The 20,791-nt window shown below is 27.9% G+C and overlaps 2 protein-coding genes and 1 long non-coding RNA gene across 4 annotated transcripts in view; 2 read left to right on the forward strand and 1 right to left on the reverse strand.

Annotated features, from left to right (window-relative positions):
* Positions 1-2,969: 2,969 nt before the first annotated feature.
* Positions 2,970-20,033, reverse strand: LOC149876250 (uncharacterized). The gene is made up of 7 exons (XR_016448842.1): positions 18,634-20,033; positions 15,527-15,602; positions 14,901-15,380; positions 14,717-14,815; positions 14,195-14,356; positions 13,999-14,049; positions 2,970-8,176 (listed from the first exon to the last, which is right to left on the reverse strand). It is a non-coding gene; the product is annotated as an uncharacterized LOC149876250 (long non-coding RNA).
* On the forward strand, positions 8,418-10,811 carry LOC145191936 (uncharacterized). The gene is made up of 8 exons (XM_090075650.1): positions 8,418-9,319; positions 9,405-9,461; positions 9,547-9,585; positions 9,710-9,778; positions 9,890-9,983; positions 10,064-10,229; positions 10,309-10,504; positions 10,746-10,811. The coding sequence occupies exons 1-8, from the start codon at positions 8,426-8,428 to the stop codon at positions 10,809-10,811; spliced, it is 1,581 nt and encodes a 526-aa protein (XP_089931776.1). The 5' UTR covers positions 8,418-8,425.
* Positions 14,234-20,791, forward strand: part of LOC145187181 (uncharacterized) — a 101,970-nt gene continuing 95,412 nt past the window's right edge. For both annotated transcript variants that reach the window (XM_090075617.1, XM_090075616.1), the window contains exons 1-4: positions 14,234-15,590; positions 15,680-15,757; positions 16,605-16,685; positions 17,015-17,119. In XM_090075617.1, coding sequence (XP_089931743.1) covers positions 14,234-15,590; positions 15,680-15,757; positions 16,605-16,685; positions 17,015-17,119 — 1,621 coding nt within the window. The remainder of the gene's footprint in view (positions 15,591-15,679; positions 15,758-16,604; positions 16,686-17,014; positions 17,120-20,791) is intronic.

The raw sequence follows: 20,791 nt of genomic DNA on the forward strand, positions 1-20,791 counted from the left end.
TTTTTTGGTGATGCTTAGAAATTTTTTGAAGATCCATGTTCATAAAAGAAATGAGTTGCAGTTGATTACCATTTAACCTTAATAAATGAAGCAACACCAATGTTGTAACCATAGCTATATTACCTAAAGCTGAAATAAAACAGCTGGTCAACGAAGCAATGTTCTTGTATATATAATTGTTTATAGGTGCCATTTTGAAATAAAGCTTGAAATGCGCGCTTAGTTAAACTTTACGGGCAACTTAACTGTGGCTGTAACCGAAATCAATTGTATATTGCTTAATCTCTTAAACCTTTTGCTATCTTGAGTGCAATCACATTATAGCTGTCAGTTTAGCGACTGGCTGAAACATTTTTTAAATTTAGGAAAAGTTAACTTTAAGTCACGCAAGCTATTAGTTGACTACGAAAATTCTTTGATTACCATATTTGAAGGATAAATCTGACTAATAGGATATTAGTCACTTTTGCTAAAACTCACGGTTAGAGCTTTAAATGGCTGAAACACGTGAATAATATATTTCTCCTAAAAATAGACTTTAATACATCTTGCGTTCGAATTTTTAATGTCATTACATAATGGTTTCATATTAAGAAATGCTTAAATGTTTTAAAGTAATATTTGTTTCGTTTATAATTTGTATTAGACAAATATTCGCATTACGGAATAATATTCATGCTTCGAATTTTTTCATCGTTTATAACATTGCCTACACAAATATTTCTTCGTAAAACGAATATTTTGTTCGTATTTTAAGTATAAGATAAAAAAATAGTAATTTGTACACATATTGACCATTAATAACATATGGAATTTAGTTTACAACTCAGGTTATTGAGCTCAATTAGTAGTAATAGTAATAGTAATAATAATAAAATGGAGGGGGAGGGGGAGGGGGGACTAGGTGAGGCTATAGCTCTGAACCCCGCAGTTTTGTGAGATCACGAAAATGTACTACAAAGCTTAGCGGCTTTTAGACGATAATTCGTCTGACTATTTTTCCCGTGAACTTTGGGAAGTCAGACGAGAAAACTTTGGTTATTTAAAAAAATGAATAATGGCGAAATATAATTAAGGTTCGCATGTTTAAAGACGGGGGTAATAAACTTTTTAAAAATCAACTATTTTCAACCAATTATCAACCATTTTGCCAAATATAAATATACGTCGAATATATTTTGTAAACCCGTATTTTGTAATTTCAAATTAATGTTTTTCACAGCCTGTTGGATGGCAAACAAAACAATCTTTGCCATTGCTGAGAGCTATTAAAACTTCTTTTTGGTAATCCTTTAAAAACTTAATAAAAAATAAATCACAAACTATTTTAAAAGCATACTCTAAATTATCCTTTTCGTTTGTCATATTGCTTCTGAATAGCACTGACAATTTAATTAACTAAATTTTGGCGCAACCTTTAATTAACCCCCCGAAACTTTACGATATTTCATTAAGATCAGAGAAAAGCCGCAGGAACATATTCCGGTAGATGAAAAATTGCATTAGCGCAAAAACCAAAGTTTTCTCGTCTGACTTCCCAAAGTTCACGGGAACTTCCCAAAGTTCACGGGAAAAAAAAGTCAGACGAATTATCGTCTAAACGGCTTTGTAACTTCTTTTTAAACGGTTATCTTAAGAAATATATGAAAGTAATGTGATGTGAAAAGCGTGGATATTTGTTGCTACATGTTGTAGTACACTTTTTCTCTATTTAGATCTGGTTCCCGATTGTACAGCAGAAGTTTGCATTCGTGGCCTTCGTCATTTTATTGGTCGCTTTGGAGCACCCGTTCAATTTATTTGTGACAATGGTTTCAACTTTTTTGATAAAGAAACACAAAACTTCTCGAATTCACGACGTATACATTGGTGTTTAAACATTCCTGCAACGCCTTGATGGGGAGGAGTATTCGAAAGGATGGTCCGAACTACCTAGAGAACACTTAAAAAAAGCCTTGGCACATCAAGATTTGCATATGAAGAAATGCTGACGATATTGGCTGAAGTTGAATTACAAATAATCGTCCAATCACATTTGTTTATGAAATACTTAGAGACGAGCCTCTCACTCAAAATCATGTTATATTTAAAATAAAAATGCCTCCGGAATCTCTGAATCCTAATAATTTTACAGTTCAAAGCGAAGATAAACAAAGATATTTACATCATTAGGTGATTTTGGACCACCACTGGGATGTTAGGAAGAAAGAATATTTAATTAATTTACAAGAACTTCACAAAACCATTACAAATCAGAATTCGGAATTTCAAACAAAAGTTAGCGACGTCGTGTTAATTGATGACTCAAAAGTTCCACGTTCAGTTTGAAAAATGGGCATAATTTAAAGTTTAACCCCATCCAGTAATGGGCAGGTACTGGCTGCAGAAGTACGGGTAATCTCTAACAATAGACCACTTATTGTTAAAAGAACAGTTAACAAGTTTTACCAGCTAGAAGGACACAAAATATCAAATCAATTAATTAAAGTAACATTTGAGAAAAACATTAAGATTCTAAATGATAATATTAAAGTGCCGACCGCAGTGATGCTTTAGTTCGCTAACACACCAGCCAGATTAGCTTCTTTGAGCGTGACCGCAAAATAGTACTATAAAGCTTAGCGGCATGCGCAGGATCTCTCTCTCTTTCTCTCTCTCACTCTCTCTCTCTCTCTCTCTCTCTCTCTCTCTCTCTCTCCCTCTTTCTCTCTCTCTGTTCTTCGATACACTTGGTGCAACTCAAGTCTTTGTAAACGGTTATCTTATTAAACTAGTATACCATAGTTACGAATTTAGTGACATTTTTGGAACAGAGGGATTAACGCTCTGTTTGTTTCTAAATATGAGGATCCGTTAAATTATTTATATCACCTATATTGCATTTCTATAAAAATTCTGATTTATACTCTGTAAATTTTGTGTATATTTTTTTTTTTTTTTTTTATGTCATTAATTTATTTCCAATATTATTTTTGTATTACTGTAATCATAGATCAGCGCAATTTAGTAGTGAATCACTATTTCTAGTGACTTGTATTTTATAACAATCTTATTAACACAAAAGAAATTGATATTGATTGATATTGACGCATTCGTTTGTTTTTCTAAAAACTCTCTAAAGAATTTTTTGAAATGATGCTATTGTAATGCAAAAAAGTTATTCGTAAATGGCTCTCAATGTAACTATTAATGTAAATATTGTTTCCCCGTCTCTTTTCACCTTGATTGAATGAATAAGTTTAGTATGATTCATTTGATTTTCAAATAGCTTTTAACTTTACGGAAACTATATTCTTTTGCCCATTTTATATAATGCCTAAATCAGTGTTCCAATAATTTTCTTTGCTGGTAAAGTTTAAAATTTTCAATAATATTTGTAATCTTATTTTCAATAACATAACTTTTTAAGCTCCCCTTTCTCACTGCAAAGTTATCAAGTAAGGAATATGTAAATGAATTTTACACAATGTAATTCAGATACTTGTCTTATATTCTCTTTTTATGGAACTTATTCTGCATGTATCCTAACGCTGCATATCGTATAGTTTAAACCGAATTTTAAAGATGGTGCTAGTAGCATTGCACAATGTGGTACTTGAGTACATAACGTTAACCAAAATTAAAAAGTTGTTAAAACGATTATGGTATATTTATAGTTATACTATGATAACTTAGCCTCTGTGAAAGTTTCATCCTTCTAGCTTAAATAGTCTGTGAGAAATTTTGGGCTAATTTGAGATAATCGAAAAAAACTTCAAAATTAATTAAAAAGAATTTTGTTATGAAACTTTAATTTAACACGTTTCATATTATTAAAGTAACATTGTTGTCTTTTTACAGGTTTAGTAATAAGACAACTTCTCTTCTGTGAAGATTAAAAGACAATTTTACCGCAATACACTGGTTTTGTGCTCCTTCCTTTAAAATTGGTTTTCACGGATCTGCAGTTACTTAAAATAGATCCTCTCAAAGTTAAAGTACATAAGTTGATCTAACATTTCAGCTATTCGCGACTATTATTTTTATGATACGAAATTTTTTTTATGTTAAATATTTTCAAAAATGCCAGAACCCAGACATGTTGATTTGAAACGTTTTTTTGTGTTGCTGTCATTTTAAAAAAATATTTTTTTGCTAGATTGAATTGATTAAATGAAAAATAAAAAAAGTAATTGATAATTGAAATTTCATTTACTCAGGGATCCAGGGTCGTCTTAAGTAAATAGGCACCCGTGGCCTACGAAAAATAATGCGCCCCTCTTCCTAAGAAAATACACAGAATGGCAAATGGGAGCGGAGTCTCCGGAAAAGTTTTACAAAAGTGTCAGAACTAGAAAAAATCTATTTATTACTTTTATACTAAACAAAAATGAAATTTAATGAAATCAAAAAACATTTAAGAACAAAAACAAGCCTTAATCTAAACAAATGTAAGTTATATATTTATTTTCCTGGCTTTTTCTCTGGCAAATTGATCAATAATATCACTTGTATTTAAATTATCAAATAAATCTCTCGCAATGGATAAAATACTTAAATCATTGAGTTTGCTCTGTTCCAAAGAAGATCGTAAGTATTTTTTATTGTTTTGATTGCTGAAAATGATCTTTCGCCACTGCAGTTTGTAGTAGCAATACTTAAAAATTGCGCAGTGCTGCGGTTACGTTTGGAAATGTAGATTCAATTTTTAACTCGATTATTGTCTAACTAAAAGTTATTGATGTTAGACAACAAGTAATTTTTAAATACAAGGTTGGCTTGATGGCATCTATAACATATGCAGTGTGTATAATAGTTCTATTAGTTAAATATTTTGTTAAACTAAGTTATAGTATTGTTAAAAATATATATTTATCATTATTCATTAATTTTTAGCGAACATATATGTAAAAGGAAAAGCACTTACCTTTTGAATGTAATAACATAATTTAGTAATTTCCACTTAATTGTCAACTTTTAATTCACCTTATTCAGTCGACAAATACTATAATACTAAAACTATATCAATTTTATTTTTGTCGTGTAATCTTCATTAAGGTAAACATCAGTGACCCATTGTGCGTTCCTATATTTATTAAATAATACAATTTACGTTTTGGTAAATAAATACGCCCGGGCGGTGAGTATACGTAGGTGGTCTGTTTTCATTTAAGCCGTCTATCGAAGTTTAAGACATCCTAAATTATTTTAACATTATTTGTCAGCACATTTAGAAGAAATTAAAATCAGTTAAATATTTTAAGAAAGGATTTTCATTTAAAAATAAGTGAAAACCAATAGATTAAAAAATTAATTTTTATAAAACTAATAAATAAATGACTAATAATTAACGCATAAGGGGCAAGATAACGATTTGAGGTAACATTTTTGAATTAGTTTTTTCCAGCATAATTTCCTTTTTTTATGAGGCTTTTTTTAAATACATAATATCACTTCTTGATAAAGTTTTACTAATTGAAACAGTTATTGACCAAGATATAAGTGCTTTTCAAAACGTTAGTTATCTTGTCCCACATTCCTATACAACGCAATATCAAATTGCAACGACTTCACAAATGAAATTCAAAGGAATCTAGTTTTAACAATGTTAAAACCTCTCAAATTTACAAATTTTAATATTAACCCCGTTAACGAAAATTTTTCGTCATTCGCAACTGAAAACGGAATATTTTAAATTTAAACATACTAAAGGACATTTTCTCAATACAGTTTTTTAACAAATTAGTAACAATTATAAAAATGTAGAAACACTATAAGGTAAAATTATCATTAACTAGAGAAGCAAAATAATCAAGGAGTTTCTTTACTCTTTTCTGTTTAAACAGAACTTTTTGTTCTAGGTATCTAACGTTTTATATTTATTTCTCAAAGAAATATATGTCAATAGTTCTTAAACTTTGAAGCGCTTTTGTTCTTGTATTCAAAGTCAAGTAGTTCATTCTTGTTAGTAATGAGGGGCCAATATTGTTGCGATTTTTTTAAAGTCTGAAGTTAAATTTGAACAAAAATAATTTTTTGACAATAACGAACGACGATTAAAAATTTCAAAGCTATCTGACTTTAAATTGAATTAAAATGTTACTATGGCTACCGTTAACAAGAGGTTTGTCATAAGAACTTTTTAATAGAATTTTTAATTTTAATTACCATTATTATTTATAAATAGATAAAATTGCGAATACAATCCTTTTTACTGGGAAAGAACTTTGCTGTGGTGTTTTCCAATGTGGAAAAAACCCAAAAAAAGCAATATAATTATATATTAGAAAACAGACTAATGTAGAGTTAAATTTCTAGTTAAAGACTAGCGCACTAAACGTACTTAAACTTCTGTTCTCCGTTATAAGTTTTGAAAACTTATTCGGAACACTTATGTAATGGTTTCATAAAGGAAGCTTATTTTATATAGACTTTTTTCTAAGCCGTACACAAAAACCAATTTCTTAGGTCAAGATATTGAGACGTCAAATGAATTTTAAACTAAGTCTAAAAAATTTAAAAATCAGAGTTAAAATTCGTTGTTTTCTATATTTTTATTCGACGAAAGATTTTCGAATAAACTTATGTGAAATAACTTGATTTTCGAATTTTTTTGGCGCATAAAAAAAAAAAACAGCGGCAAAGTTCCGTTCATTATTCAAAAGAAGAAAAATTTTAAAGACTTTCTTTTAAGACATTTTTAAAAGGTATTCTTTTGTTCTTGTGGAATTTAAAATATGCGTTATACGGTCAGGAGGTTAGGCACGAAAAGAAAAAAAGTAGACTTGTTAAAAATAAATTACAAAATTTCATTTCAGGTATCTCATTTTTAAGAGTCAAAAATTTCAAATTATATTATTCCAAAAAAACTATTTATTTTTTTTTTTTTAAATCTTAAAAAGACAAATCCTAAATCCAAATCCAAATTTAGAGTTATTTTCTGCTAATTTAAACAAATTCTTACATTTGTATGAATCCTTTCCGAATGTTTTAAAATGTAGTAACATAAAATTTAGCTATTCACTAATTCCGAGGTTCGCTTCAAATAAATGTGAAAAACTAACGGACAGAAAAATAAATAAATAATAAAGGAAAATCAAATGAAAAAATCCCCCCATTCGTATTACACAGCAAAATAACAATTAAAATACTATCACAAGTCTTTATCATCCTAACTAAAGTAGAATTTATAAAAGTAAATCTGTACTGTGCACATATAAAGATGTTTCATATATCTCCACCGATGAAAATAAGATAACAAAATTATTTTTAAGGTCTCATCCATTAGTCTTTATAATCAAAACAAATGGTACTCAATTTATGGTTTTAAAATTAAAATAGTAATTTAACCCTTTATTGCCAGGAAACCCTTAGGCTTATTTATATTAGCCAGCACCTTATAACAAATTTCGGCATATAAGTTAACTCGTAGTCGGCAGCAAATTTTTTAAAATAGATTACACATGAATCAAATATATATGTACAGAATATATTTACTGTTTGTCTATTGTTTTTTTCTTTAAATACCGCTCTTGTAAGTAAAACGAATTTTAATGCTAACTTGATTAGAATAATATTAGAAAAGAGAGAAAGAAAGAAAAAAAGTCTCAGTCGAGTAGCGGATCAAATCTTTACGAAATAATAAGACACTCCTAACTCCAACCCGCACTATTAGTACCCTTTATCCCAGCCGATCACATATACAGTAAACTCCTAATTATTCGAACTGGAACTTATTTGAATTTCCCGCTTATTCCAAGCAACTTTCCTTCCTGTTAATTTTTCTTGACAAACTCAAGCAGATGTCCGATTTTCAGTTATTCAAAAGTAAATTCTTTTAAAATTAGGCTTCGAATGACCGCGAATTTACTGAATCACTTTCATGAACGAAGACTTGAAAAATCTGTTTTTACGGTTTCAAATCTTTGTTACGATTCAATAAAAACAAACGGGTTTTTTTTCCCCTCTCCTAATAGTAATAATAGTATTATTAAGTAAGGATTCGTTCAGTATTAAACTTATTATCACATGTGCAATACAGTGCAGTTCGCGTTTACAGAGATTTAATATGGTCAATTTATATTAAATCAACTTTAGCTAAGCATGCAAACCACGTCAAGGTTCCTTTCTTCTTGCATGCTATTCTCTTTAGACATTGCGCTTAATTGAAAGGGGAAAAACTTCGACCATCTAAGTACTAAATAAAAAAAAAAAATCTTTAAATTAAAATTTTTCAAAAAATCCTTTTTTGAAAAATTTTAACACCATTTCTATAAATGTAATTTAAAATAACACAATATAAATCAACGTATGTATAATTAATAATATAAAAAAGATTTTCTAAAACTTACACCGTAAACTTTTTTAACATTTTTAACTGATAATACTTAACTCAAAGATGTAATATTCCTTTTAAATGCTTTCTCCTTTCTTTTAGGAAACCAAAATGAGCTTGTTTACTTTTAAAAACAGTGAATTAGAAAAAAAAGTGAGAGATTTCGAATTGTCTGAACTGCCTCTAAACTTCTCTGATTTAATTGGCGAAGGTAGTTCAGCTAAAGTGTACAAGTCAGTTGTACAGAAGAAAATTTTAGCAGTTAAAGTTTTTAAAATGCAATTTTCAAAGAAACGTGTTTGGACGGTTACTGATCAATTAAGACAACTCCAGCATAAAAATATTGTTCAATTCTATGGGTTTAGTTTACGCCCTACAGCTCTTTGTTTTGAGATTTGCTGTGTTCAACTTAATGATGTGATTGTGCATTCGTTAAAAGATTTAATGATTATTTTAAATGACAATGATTATTTCAAATTAAGTGAAAGGGTCGACTATATAACTCAAGCATGCGAAGGAATAGATTATCTCCACCAAAAAAATATCATACATCGCGATATCAAACCAAATAACATGCTAGTGAGTGGCACTTTAGAAAATCTTATTGTAAAAATTTCAGACTTTGGAGATATGACAACAATAAAAAACACAGCAACAAGTAACGCAACAACAGTAAACGGAACAAAATTAGAGGGTTTAACAATAAGCTATGTAGCCCCAGAGATTGCTAAAAAAAGTACGAGTTTTCTTTCAGTATCGACAGATATTTATGCTATTGCTATTTCGAGTTTTGAAATTTTATCCAACCTTAGCTCACCTTGGGAAAATAATTTGCCTTTATTAAACGATGTTTTCCTTCTTGATGCAATTAAAAACGATGAAAGACCAAACGTCGGCATATTAAAAAATCTCTATCCTGAAAATGAGAAGGAGATTTGTCAACTCATTTACCTAATAACATTAGGTTGGAAAACCTTACCAGAAGAAAGATTACCACTGGCAGATGTAAAAAAAAGTTTTTTGTTTTTTTTAAATTACCAAGAATTTGTTTACTATCATTTTCAAAAAAATATTCATTTTGATTTTTTAGTTACTCAAAGAATTGAATTTATTAAGTAGTAAAAGATTGGATGTAGAAAATGTAAATGTAAGTCACACTTTTTAACATTTTCTATTATTTTACGACTCATCATTTGGCTTAACAAAATGATAGAATACAAATCTCTCCTTAGAACGAACCAGAAGTCATTATTGATAATGTTACTAACTCGGTAAGCATTAGCAACTTTTAGCATACAACTTATAACTTTATTTCCTAATTCTTACAGTATATTATGTTTGAGGGCTAATACTTAGTACTTTTAATAGCTAGTACTTTACAGTTTCATTTTTCAGCACAAAGACTCTTGTTCATTGACAGAACCACATGTCACAACAATAACTGTTGAAAAAAAAACGAAATCAGTACGTAACTCCATTTACTATTATTATTCCTTAGATTGTTTTTTACCCATAAGATATTTTTTAATGCATTACCATAAAAAAAAATTTTTTTTTTTACTATTACCATTGTAGCAGCGTCTTTCTCCAACTGAAATAGCAAAAAATTATATATTAATGATGACAGATCCTGATTATATATACAAGAAATTTATTAACAAAACAAAAGGTAAGGAGATAACTATAAGTTTGGAGAGGTAATATAAAAAGTATTTAAAAATATTATAAACAACTTTTTGGTTTACGTAGGATATGGAGTGTTTGCATGTAAAAACATTCAAAAAGGAGAATTTATAGTTCAGTACAGGGGAGATTTATTCCTAAAGTGTGAAATGATAAAAAAAGAAAAAGTATACGAACAAACTAATGCTGGGAGTTATGTGTATGACTTTATGCACAATAACATTGAATACAGGTAATAAACTTATCTTGCTTATTTCTATTTTTTGAAGTTTGATATTAAAGACATTTTTAAAAATCTCTTTCATATTTAGTATTGATGCCACTTCTCATGAGGAATACTTGGGTCGGTATGTCAACGACTCCAAATACTTTCCAAATGCAGTAATGAAAAAAGTTTTAACTGAAGATCAAAATCCACATTTGTGTTTATTTGCGTTAAAAGAGATCGAACCTAATGAAGAAATTGTATACTTTTATGGTGTTGATGGTTTAATGTGGCATGCAGAGGTAAGGTTTTTCAATTTGGTGATTCTAATGCAAAATAAAATCTAATTTTTAGTTTCAGTATTACTCCTAAAAGAAAGGAAAATTTGTGTAACAAGAAAAAATCTTTTTAAACATCGAAATTTTGTAACGTTGTAAAACTCTAGAAATAGATAAATATATTATGTAAAAATATTACTTAAATATTGCATAAATATAAAGACGTATTTGAAACGGTTTTAAAGTTTAGTTTATATACTTTAAGGAGTTAGAAAGGAAACAAGAGCAAATTAAGGAGTCAAAGGTAAATGATATTTTTCTAATTATTTGAGAATCTGTCCGTTAGTGAGATCAATACCATGTCAATATTTACTAAATATAAGCTACTAAAAAATAACTGTATGTGCACTAAATAAAATTTGACTTAGCCTAGTACTTTTGAACTAAACTCTCCATTCGCATAACAAAGTATTTTTTATATTGCAGAGGAATAAATAAAAAAAAAACGAAGGTGAAACAAAACTGGCACAGAAACAGTCGCAAACAAATCAAGCAATAGAATTTAAACTTAGAAAAAGTGTTGCAGAAAATCCCCTATTTTTAATTAGTGATGAAAATCAAGTATCTTTTTTTTTTTTACTACTTCTAAAACTTGTGCGTCTTCAAATTAAATGGAAAACACTAATACTATACACAACAAGAAAATGAAACCAAAAAAAATCAGTAATCAACCTTAGGTAAATGCAAAACAATATGCTTTCTATTTTTTAGAATTTCTCAGATTCAGTAAAGAAAGGCGCTTCTAATGATGTTAAAAATGAAGTGAGTTGGTTCTTTAGTAAAAACAAAAAAGTAATTAAAGTATCAACTTTTGCATTTAGCATCTAACACTACTTCAAATTAAGAATCCCCTCATATTGATAGAAACTTTAGAATACTATTTTATTTTTTTAGAATTCAGCTTGTAATATTCTGAGTATGCTTACAGATGAATTTGTAAGAATGATGAAACTTTTATTTCTTACTTTGTATTTGGTTAAACTTTTTAATTAAAATTTAAGCTTATCTTTGACTTCAAGTATTTAGTAGTTTTGTTGTTTTTTTATAATAAAGTGATGATTAATTGATAGATTACAAAAGCTATCACTTCTACTTGGATAAACAAGTCAAATGTAAGAAAAATTTATAGTCTTAATTGTCTTTATTTATCATATTGTTATTATATAAGTTAAAAAAGATGAAACACTCGGGTTGCATAAAATGGTAAATTATTATAACTTATTCATTTTAATATTTATAGAATCATTGTGAACCAGTAAAGAATGATTATGTCAACCAAAATAGTGAGAGTGTGAGTATTTTAAATACAAAATAGTCTTGTTTTACACAAGATATTTTTGTATTAAAAAAAATGATAAAAATTAGATCTATAAAACTAATTAAACTCTAAACAAATTAAAATTTTTAAAGACCACATTAATGATAATTTAAATACCAGAAAAATAAATGTGCTGAAGTTTTTTTGAGATATTTAACAACTGAAAAAAAAAAGTTAACTATAATAAAAATAAAACTGTCATTCTTAGGATAATTTAATTAAAAAATATTGCACTCAATACAATTTTTTTTTCAATAAAAAAAATTCCTGTTGATGATTTAGAATGAAGTTAATTCATCAGAAAAAATCTTATCAGACAAGATTATTGATGAAGGTAAGTACTTGCACATGTAAAAAGATGAACAAATGGAGTTTAAAAAGAAAACATTTGAATCATTTTTTGTAAATATTTTTTAAATTTAGACTTGGAAGAAATTGACTTGAGTGCTTGTAGCACATTACAAAACTCACATTTAGTAGAGGTTAAATTAATTTTTATCCTTTTTAAGTAATAGAATAAAGTCAAGGAAGTTCAATCAATACTGAAATATTTTTGCAGGCATTACTTTGACATTTTATTTTCTAATTACTTACCACTGTTCTTCCTTAATGTTAATACTTCAGAAAAGAGAAAAATTTAATTTTTTAGAATATTTAATTGGAAAAATTTTGCTTTCTATCTAAATGGTATTAAAAATTTTTTTTTTATCATTAATAAAGTATCCTATTGATTCAGATCGGAGCTAATTCTTCACAAAAAGATGAACTCTTATTGGAAAAGTTTATTGGTAGAGGTAAGCTTGTTCATATAAGCTCTAAAACTTATAGATATTTAGTAAAAAAAATTTTCATAAAAAGATTAACAAACAAGATTTTTAAAATTTAGACTTAGAAGAAATTGACTTCAGTATTCAAACCATATTACAAGACTCACACTTAGAAGAGGTTAAGATGATCTTTTTCCTAGTTTTTAGGTTTTATTACTTACATTACTACATTTCTAGATAGTAGTTTAAATATTAAAATTTTTTCTTTATATTACAAAAAAAAAAAAAAAGAGAGAGTTTATATTATCAAACAAAATGTTTGAGTTGTTTTTATTAATAAAGAACAATAGTGCTAAGTAATAATGGACTGCAAACTAGCCCTAGTTAGTTCTTACTTTAACTCCCAAGAAAACCCTTTTGGAGCTATGAATATATACAAATGGTTGAGTAACTATGCAAAATTTCAAAATTTTTACAGTTCGTTTCAGAAAGATATTTGATTTTTAAGATTTTGATAAAAAACTTTTTCAATTAACTTGTTTCAAGAAAGCCATATTTTCTTTAGCCAAAAACTAGATTTGTAAACATATTTTAAAATGAATTGGAGAATCCAAGTTTAAGTTATGGAATCAAAAAAAAGGGTGTGGGGAAACGGAGGGTTTAACCTTCAAAAGTTGTAATTATATAATAAATTTTAAATTTCAGACAAAATTTTAATAGTTGCTCTACCCTGTGTATAATCATACCTCTATAGGGTTTTCTTGGAAAATACTGTAAACATTAAACCTGATTTTTACAGACCATATTAATAACAATTTAAATACCAGTTTTATTTTTAACTATAATAAAAATAAAACTGTCATTCTTAGGGTAATTTAATTTAAAAATATTGCACTCTATATGATTTTTTTTTCAATAAAAAAAAATTCCTGTTGATGATTTAGAACGAAGCTTATTCATCAGAAAAAATCTCATCAGACAAGATTATTGATGAAGGTAAGTACTTGCACATGTAAAAAGATGAACAAATGGAGTTTAAAAAGAAAACATTTGACTCATTTTTTGTAAATATTTTTTAAATTTAGACTTAGAAGAAATTGACTTGAGTGCTTGTAGCACATTACAAAACTCGCATTTAGTGGAGGTTAAATTAATTTTTATCCTTTTTAAGTAGTAAAATAAAGTCAAGGAAGTTCAATCAATACTGAAATATTTTTGCAGGCATTACTTTAACATTTTATTTTAAAAAAAATAAGAACAAAATAAGAACATTTAATAAAAAAGAACATTAAAAACTACAGAGAATTATTTGAGACTATTCTAATTTATTTCTATTAAATTTTGCAGAAAAAAATACGCAGAAAACAACCTACCAGAGTTTGCCCATTCTGTGGTGAGCTGCATACAAAATTGAATCGCCACATCTTAAAGAAGCATAGAGATGAAAAGGCATTAGAAAAAATCAACACAAAAAATAAAACAGAAAAAAAAAGAATATTTCAACAAATTAGAAAAAATGGCATTCTGCAATACAATAGAAAACAATTATCTGAAAAAAACCCAACTTACCTAAGAGAGAGATACTCTCAAATAGAAAAAGACCCAGTAATGTGCACTGGATGTTTTGGGTTTTATGCTAGATCATTTTTTAAAAGACATGAGATGAGATGCACAAAAGATTCTTGTGCTTCAGCTTTGTGCATACCATTAAACACCATGGATTCTGCATCACTAGAAAATTATAGTGATGATTTTAAATCTTTTATCATTGGCAAATTAAGAGATGATGACATTGGATTACTCATAAAAAGTGATCCAACAATTTTAATGATTGGTTCTCGTCTCTATGATAAAATAAAGAGAAAAAAAGATAAACAGACAGAAGTAAGAAGGTCTGTTAGGGCTGATATGAGGAGATTGGTTCACCTCTACAAACATTTTAAATCGTTAGATATTCAAGCAGTATTTAACAATTCAACTGATATGTTTCTCCGTAAGAACTTTACCAACCTAACAAAAGCAATTAGTATTTATACATCATCTGAAAACAATGATCAACAAAAATCTGGACTAAAACAAGCTTTGTGTTACCTTATTTTAAATGCAGCGGAAAAGCTTGTAGGAAACTTTTTAGCTAATGATGATGATAGTGTTGCAGAAGATATTTCAAATTTCATTAAGCTATATAATCTGGAAAAAGAAAATGTCTTTGGTGATGCAAGTTACAATCTTAATAATAGAAGAAATAAAAAACTTAAAAAACCAGCAAACTTACCTGTTGAAAGTGACATTATCCTTCTAAGAAATTTTACTATAGAAACAATAGATAAATTAGTAAATGACAAGTTCATGATGTGGGATCTACATTCATTTGTTTTGCTAAGGAACTGTACTTGTACAAGGTTAACTTTATTTAATGCCAGGAGAGGTGGTGAGCCAGCCAGGTTGCTTTTGACTGATTGGAAGGAAGCAGATGAAGGGGCATGGGTTGATCAGCAAAGAATTAAATCTTTTTGTGATGATTTTGAAGACAATCAGATGAAAATAACCTATCAGACTGGAAAAGGGAATAATCATCTTGTTCCGATTCTTTTTCCAGTTGATACAATAGCAGCAATGAGAATTTTGTCTGATGTTAAAATTCGTAGCGATGTTGGAATTAAAAACAACAACCCTTATGTGTTTGCAAGTGGAAAGAGTTCTGATAGTCATTGCTCTGGTTGGCATGCACTTACAAGCATTTGTGAAAAATTGCCTATAATAAATAAAACTAGGTTAAATGCTACTACCAACAGACATAGGCTTAGTACTCTTATCGCTTCACAATCAATGATAGAGAGTGAACGCAACCTTTTTTATGAGCACATGGGGCATAGTGAAGCAATTAATAGAAATATTTACCAAGCTCCACCTGCCATCATGCAGCTCATCAAAACAGGAAAGCGATTGCAAACCATTGATGAAGGTAAAAATCAACCTAAACTTTAACAAATTTAAAATGTTTCTTCCTAAAAATTTCTAAAAATACCTACAATTTAAACAATATCACATTAGGTGAACAAAGTACAAGTAAAGAACCACAGAAAAAAATACAAAAGACAAGTTTGATCAATCATCCTCCAGAAAATAATGGTAAATATATAATTCTTACTAACCCAATATTTTTTAAAAATTACACACAGGAGTTTAACTTAAAACAAAACCAAAATCTATACATAAACAATTTAACTGTTTTAGTACTTTTTATCGTATATATAACTGAAAAATAAGGCTCAGAGCTTCTACTTTGTTATGTTAAAGTCTCAAACAAAAGAAAGAAATAAATATTGGAAATAACAAACATTTTATCACAGCATTACTAATTAGAAATTTGCCAATAATTGTTTGAGCTATATTATATAAACTTGTTTTTTAATAGGTATTACCAGTTCCTATAAAGAATTCCAATCTCATTTAAGAAACATGACTTTAAGAATGTTTTCTTTTTAACATATATGTATGTATATATATATATAATATACTTTCTTTTAAAACTTGATTTTTTAAAGAAACTCTATACTACAGCTTCATTGAAATTCATAGTAAACAAAAACTTAAACACCATACTTTACAGCATGATTCCTAGTTGCTCAGCAAAATGTGAAAAAGCTTCAGAAATTTGCCATCTCACCAAAATCTTGTATATAGAATTACACAAAGTTGCTTATGCAAAAGTTTACTTGCTGTTTTAATTACTCTATTGTAAATATTTTGGTACAAAGATTTTATAACTAGTTAATACTAAACTTTCATTATTACTAGATAATGGTATTTATTTTGAGAATGTCATGATAAAAGCACTCAGTTCCTTTCGATACTTTGCAGGCTGGCGTTAAAAGACTATCCAGTAGCAAAATTTTTGTTAAACTGTGTGTATTTAAGCAATACTCATTTCAACTAACTTGGACTTGAATTGATGTTCTTTTGTTAATTATTACAGAGGGTGATATAAAAACGCCACTTTTTGAAACAGATGCAAGTGATTCAGATGATTCAAAATATGAAATTCACAGAGAGAATGGTAGCTATGTTTTTTTTTTCTAAAACAAAATTGAGTAATAAAAACACAAGACAATATAAATTTCAAACTTTTTGTATCAAATAATATGATTATTTCATCTGTTATGCATGCTATTTTCATTTTAATTGAATTACTGGAAATTAGTCTTTTTCAAAAAATTGATTTCTTATGATTTTTCTGTTCAAATCATTTGTCAAAAGTCTTACCTTGCATTCAACAATACGAATAAGCAACTACTATAATAACATTAAAATATATTTAACTATATCAATTGAACTTTGTAAAGAGTTATGCAAAAACATTTCCCCCATTCATGGTTTTAATTTTAGAGAGTAAAGCAATAAACAGAAACTATTGTCGTTGGACAGTTGAGTATGAAGACCTGTTTTTTAAATGGTTTCAAAAATACTTGGACAAAAAAGCTGGTTGGCCAGGTATTTATTTTAAATAGAGTATGGTATCTTAAAATGCATGAATTAGAAGCTTAAGCAAATTTATCTAAAAAACAGCTATACCAATTTGGTGTTTATGTTACCTAGCAACAACTAGTTATAATGAAATCCTTCAATTAGGAGCAGTACAAATCATATTTGTATATTAAGTGAACTTAACTGTTATTGAAAAATTAGTTTTTAAACTTTAACAAATTAAAAAAATGTAAAGTATATTTTTATAAAATTTCTTACTGATGTATTTCTGAGAGTAAGCTAAATTTTATCACTAAACAAGCAAAAAAATGACCTTTTTATTTAGAGCGTGATTACATAAAAAGGTTTCAAGAACTCGTACCATTCTCATACAAAACAATTAGAACAAAAGTAAACAACGAAAGAAAGAAAAGATGTAACTCAGTGATGCTTCGCAAAAAAAATATGAACATTAGCGTGTGAGAATATCCTACTTCAGCATTTCTCTTTTTTTTCTTCTGTTAAATCTTTAACTAACAAATTCTTAACTGCTTAAGTATTCTTTCTTGTTATCTTTATTATAAAAAGCTTCTTTAAGTTTCTTTAGAGCAATTTTATTAGCACATGATTATTCCAGTAAAATAGTGAAGGCAAAACTTGTGCATTATTACTTTCAGATTACTTAAAAATGTTGCAGCTAAAATCCTTTTAAACTAACAATCTTGTTGCTAAATATGACATAAATTAATATGATGAATCCAGAATTAATTTTAAAATAATAAAAACATAAATAACTTCTAACAAAACAGCTATATTTGGTGGAATGATTCCTTATTTTGATGTAGCCACTTTTTGTTTATATACTTCAACATCAAATAACAAGATTGCTAATATTGTATTGCAGATATTATTTATTTTCATGTTTATTTTTACTGTTCGTGAATGCAGAGTATTATATAAGAGAGGGTGCAATTACTTCAGAGAGTTTTGGAATCTTGTTGAATGTGCATTAATTTTATTTTCTCTGCTGGAAGTGGCTTTCTATTTTTACAAAGGTATTTGTTATTTTGAGACACTTTTAACATTTAAAAGATTTGTTATTCCTAAAGTATTATTAATTAATACTTGGATTTTACTTTGGATTTTGAATTTTAAAGTCATCATAAAACATTAATACTTGGCTTGCTCTTTAATATTTTTTTTTACCTATTTGATGCTTTTATAACAAGTGTTGTTTTCCTTCCCATCTCCGTATTAGTATTTCTCTTTCAGTCTTATCCTGCTATATTTCAGAAGTTTTGGATGATCCTTTTTTTTTTTTGTCTTTGATTAAAAACTATAAGAACTTGTTTTTACTTTATTCTTAACATTAAATTAAAATATATTGGTAAGTTTCAAAAAATTCAGCGTCTTATATTACTTTAAAAGCAGAGTGAACTAAAAAATATATCTAAATAATTTCTGAATAAGCATTGAACTTATATAGATGTATTAAATTGTATGCTTATTTGAAAGGCTACAAAAATGAAAGTTAAACTTACAATAACATAAAATAATGACGAAGACTAAGAAGACTTTTGAGCCAATATCATTTCAAAGAATCCCCAACCGTTTTACTTAGCATGCGTTTTTAAGAACTAGATTTACGCATGTGCAGAGCTGTTTAAAACTAACGGCTCCGGAAAAGAAAAGCAGGAAATTTTTATATACAGGGAAATAAAACTCTTCTTTGGAAGATGATAGGTCTTGAGCTTTACATAAAAAGAAATTTACACAAGTGATGCAGGATAAACCAAATTTCACTTAAAAATTTAAAAAGAAAAAAATTTTTATACTTTTAATTTTAAAATTCTATTACTTTCTTTTTATCTTTTTATGCTTAAAGACGAAAGATATCTTTTAAATGACCCTAATTTTCCAGTTCACCAAGGCGAGTACTTTCTATAGCACTCTCCTTAATAGCTAGTAATTTGACTTTGTTCATCATTTAATTTTCCTGAAGAATAGTTTACTTAAGTTCGACAATAATTGGGGACTTTTTAATAAACATTCGCAGTTTAAAGTATTAGGCAGCGTCGGGATAACGACTTTTAAAAACGGGTTGAGATAAGAGAGCACGAAAAAGTCTCCCATGGTTGGAACCTTGATTAATTTTCCTAAAAAGATAAAACCTTTACAAAAATTTCTCAAAAAATTTAAAGCCTTCGATTAATTATAATATTAAATTTTGTCGCTTTAAATGGTGAAAAACGTCTACCCACCTGCATTTACGAGATAGAAAAAGTTAAAAAAAAAAAAAAAAAAAAAATCTTAACTATGGTTGTAAGAAAATATCTCCGAATTACGACGGCACTCATTATATTTTTCGAGCATATCGGAAAAAATGTAGTTTATTTAGCAAATTTTTTGTTTCTTAATCAATGAGGCAATTATTGCACAAAATGCTCATCTATTGTTACACTCAATAGTATTAAACATTAAAGTAACTTGATTGGGAAAAGAAAGGGGAAGTCATTACCTTAACCGGTTTTTGGAATAACCAATTTAATTATACTAATCTTTTCCAACACTCAAGACCTATGGAGCTCTAAGCATTTTATAAAGATGTAAGAGGGTATTCATACTTTAGAAAAGGAATGTAGAGAAAATTTATTTCATGAAATATTTCAATTTATTAGGAAATAATAAACCTAGCTAAATAAATCGTAACTAAATGACGATTGCTCGGAAAAGCATTCTGTTCGTAAAATTCTGTTTACAAGAAAACCTTGCGCTGTACGCAAAATTTAATGTCTGCTTTAAGTTAACTTAGCGTCAAAATTTGCGTAAAACAGACTGGTAGTATAAACAATTTCGCTAAACGGACATCAAATTTTATTTTTCATATTTGTAATTAATCACCTAGTTAGGGAATAAACACTTTACTAAAACAACTAAATTATAGATTTATTTAAGATTTTTAGCAAGTTATATTGAGTTTGACGTAGGTTAAATAGTGTCCGCTTTAGGTGGACTTTTTTATGACTGTCCGCATTAGGTTGAAATAGTGTTATATATATATATATATATATATATATATATATATATATATATATATATATATATATATATTATCAGTTCATATATATATGATAAAAGCTATATACATAATATGCGTAAATCTATATCCTGAATAATTATTTTTTTCTTTTTCAGTGAAATCACCAATATTGTCTAATATACCATCAAAAACGTCTACATCGAATTATGCTTGAAATGGTAATTTGTTTGTCTTTAGTATATGTTTTTCTAACTCTCTATTAAGAATTATTTATGCAATCATTATCTTTTTTCAAAGCTTTTTGTTGTTCTCATGGAGTTATTAGGTCACTTTGAGACCTTAAATATCTTCAGGTTTTGTGATATTGATTGGTGATTTGTCACCAATCAATTTTTGTTTTTTTTATGTTACTTATTTTTAAACATTAGGGTCTCTTATTGAAGTTATTTTTTTAAGTCTGTATGTATGTACTAATAGTTTTACTAAACCTTTTTTTTAACTTTTTTTTATCCTCTTAAAGTTAATAGTCGGGATTTTTTAATTATTTATAGATATCGTTAGTTCAAAAGTTGCCTATGAACAAATTTCTCTGCAAGAGAATACCCCCTCAAAATCAAGGTTGTTATCTAACTCCTCTTCGGGTTTTGACACTTCATCAA

Source organism: Hydra viridissima, unplaced genomic scaffold (genome assembly GCF_058129835.1).
Source record: "Hydra viridissima isolate aposymbiotic clone 2 unplaced genomic scaffold, HvirCarnegie_v1 scaffold_23, whole genome shotgun sequence".
NCBI lineage: Eukaryota > Metazoa > Cnidaria > Hydrozoa > Anthoathecata > Hydridae > Hydra > Hydra viridissima.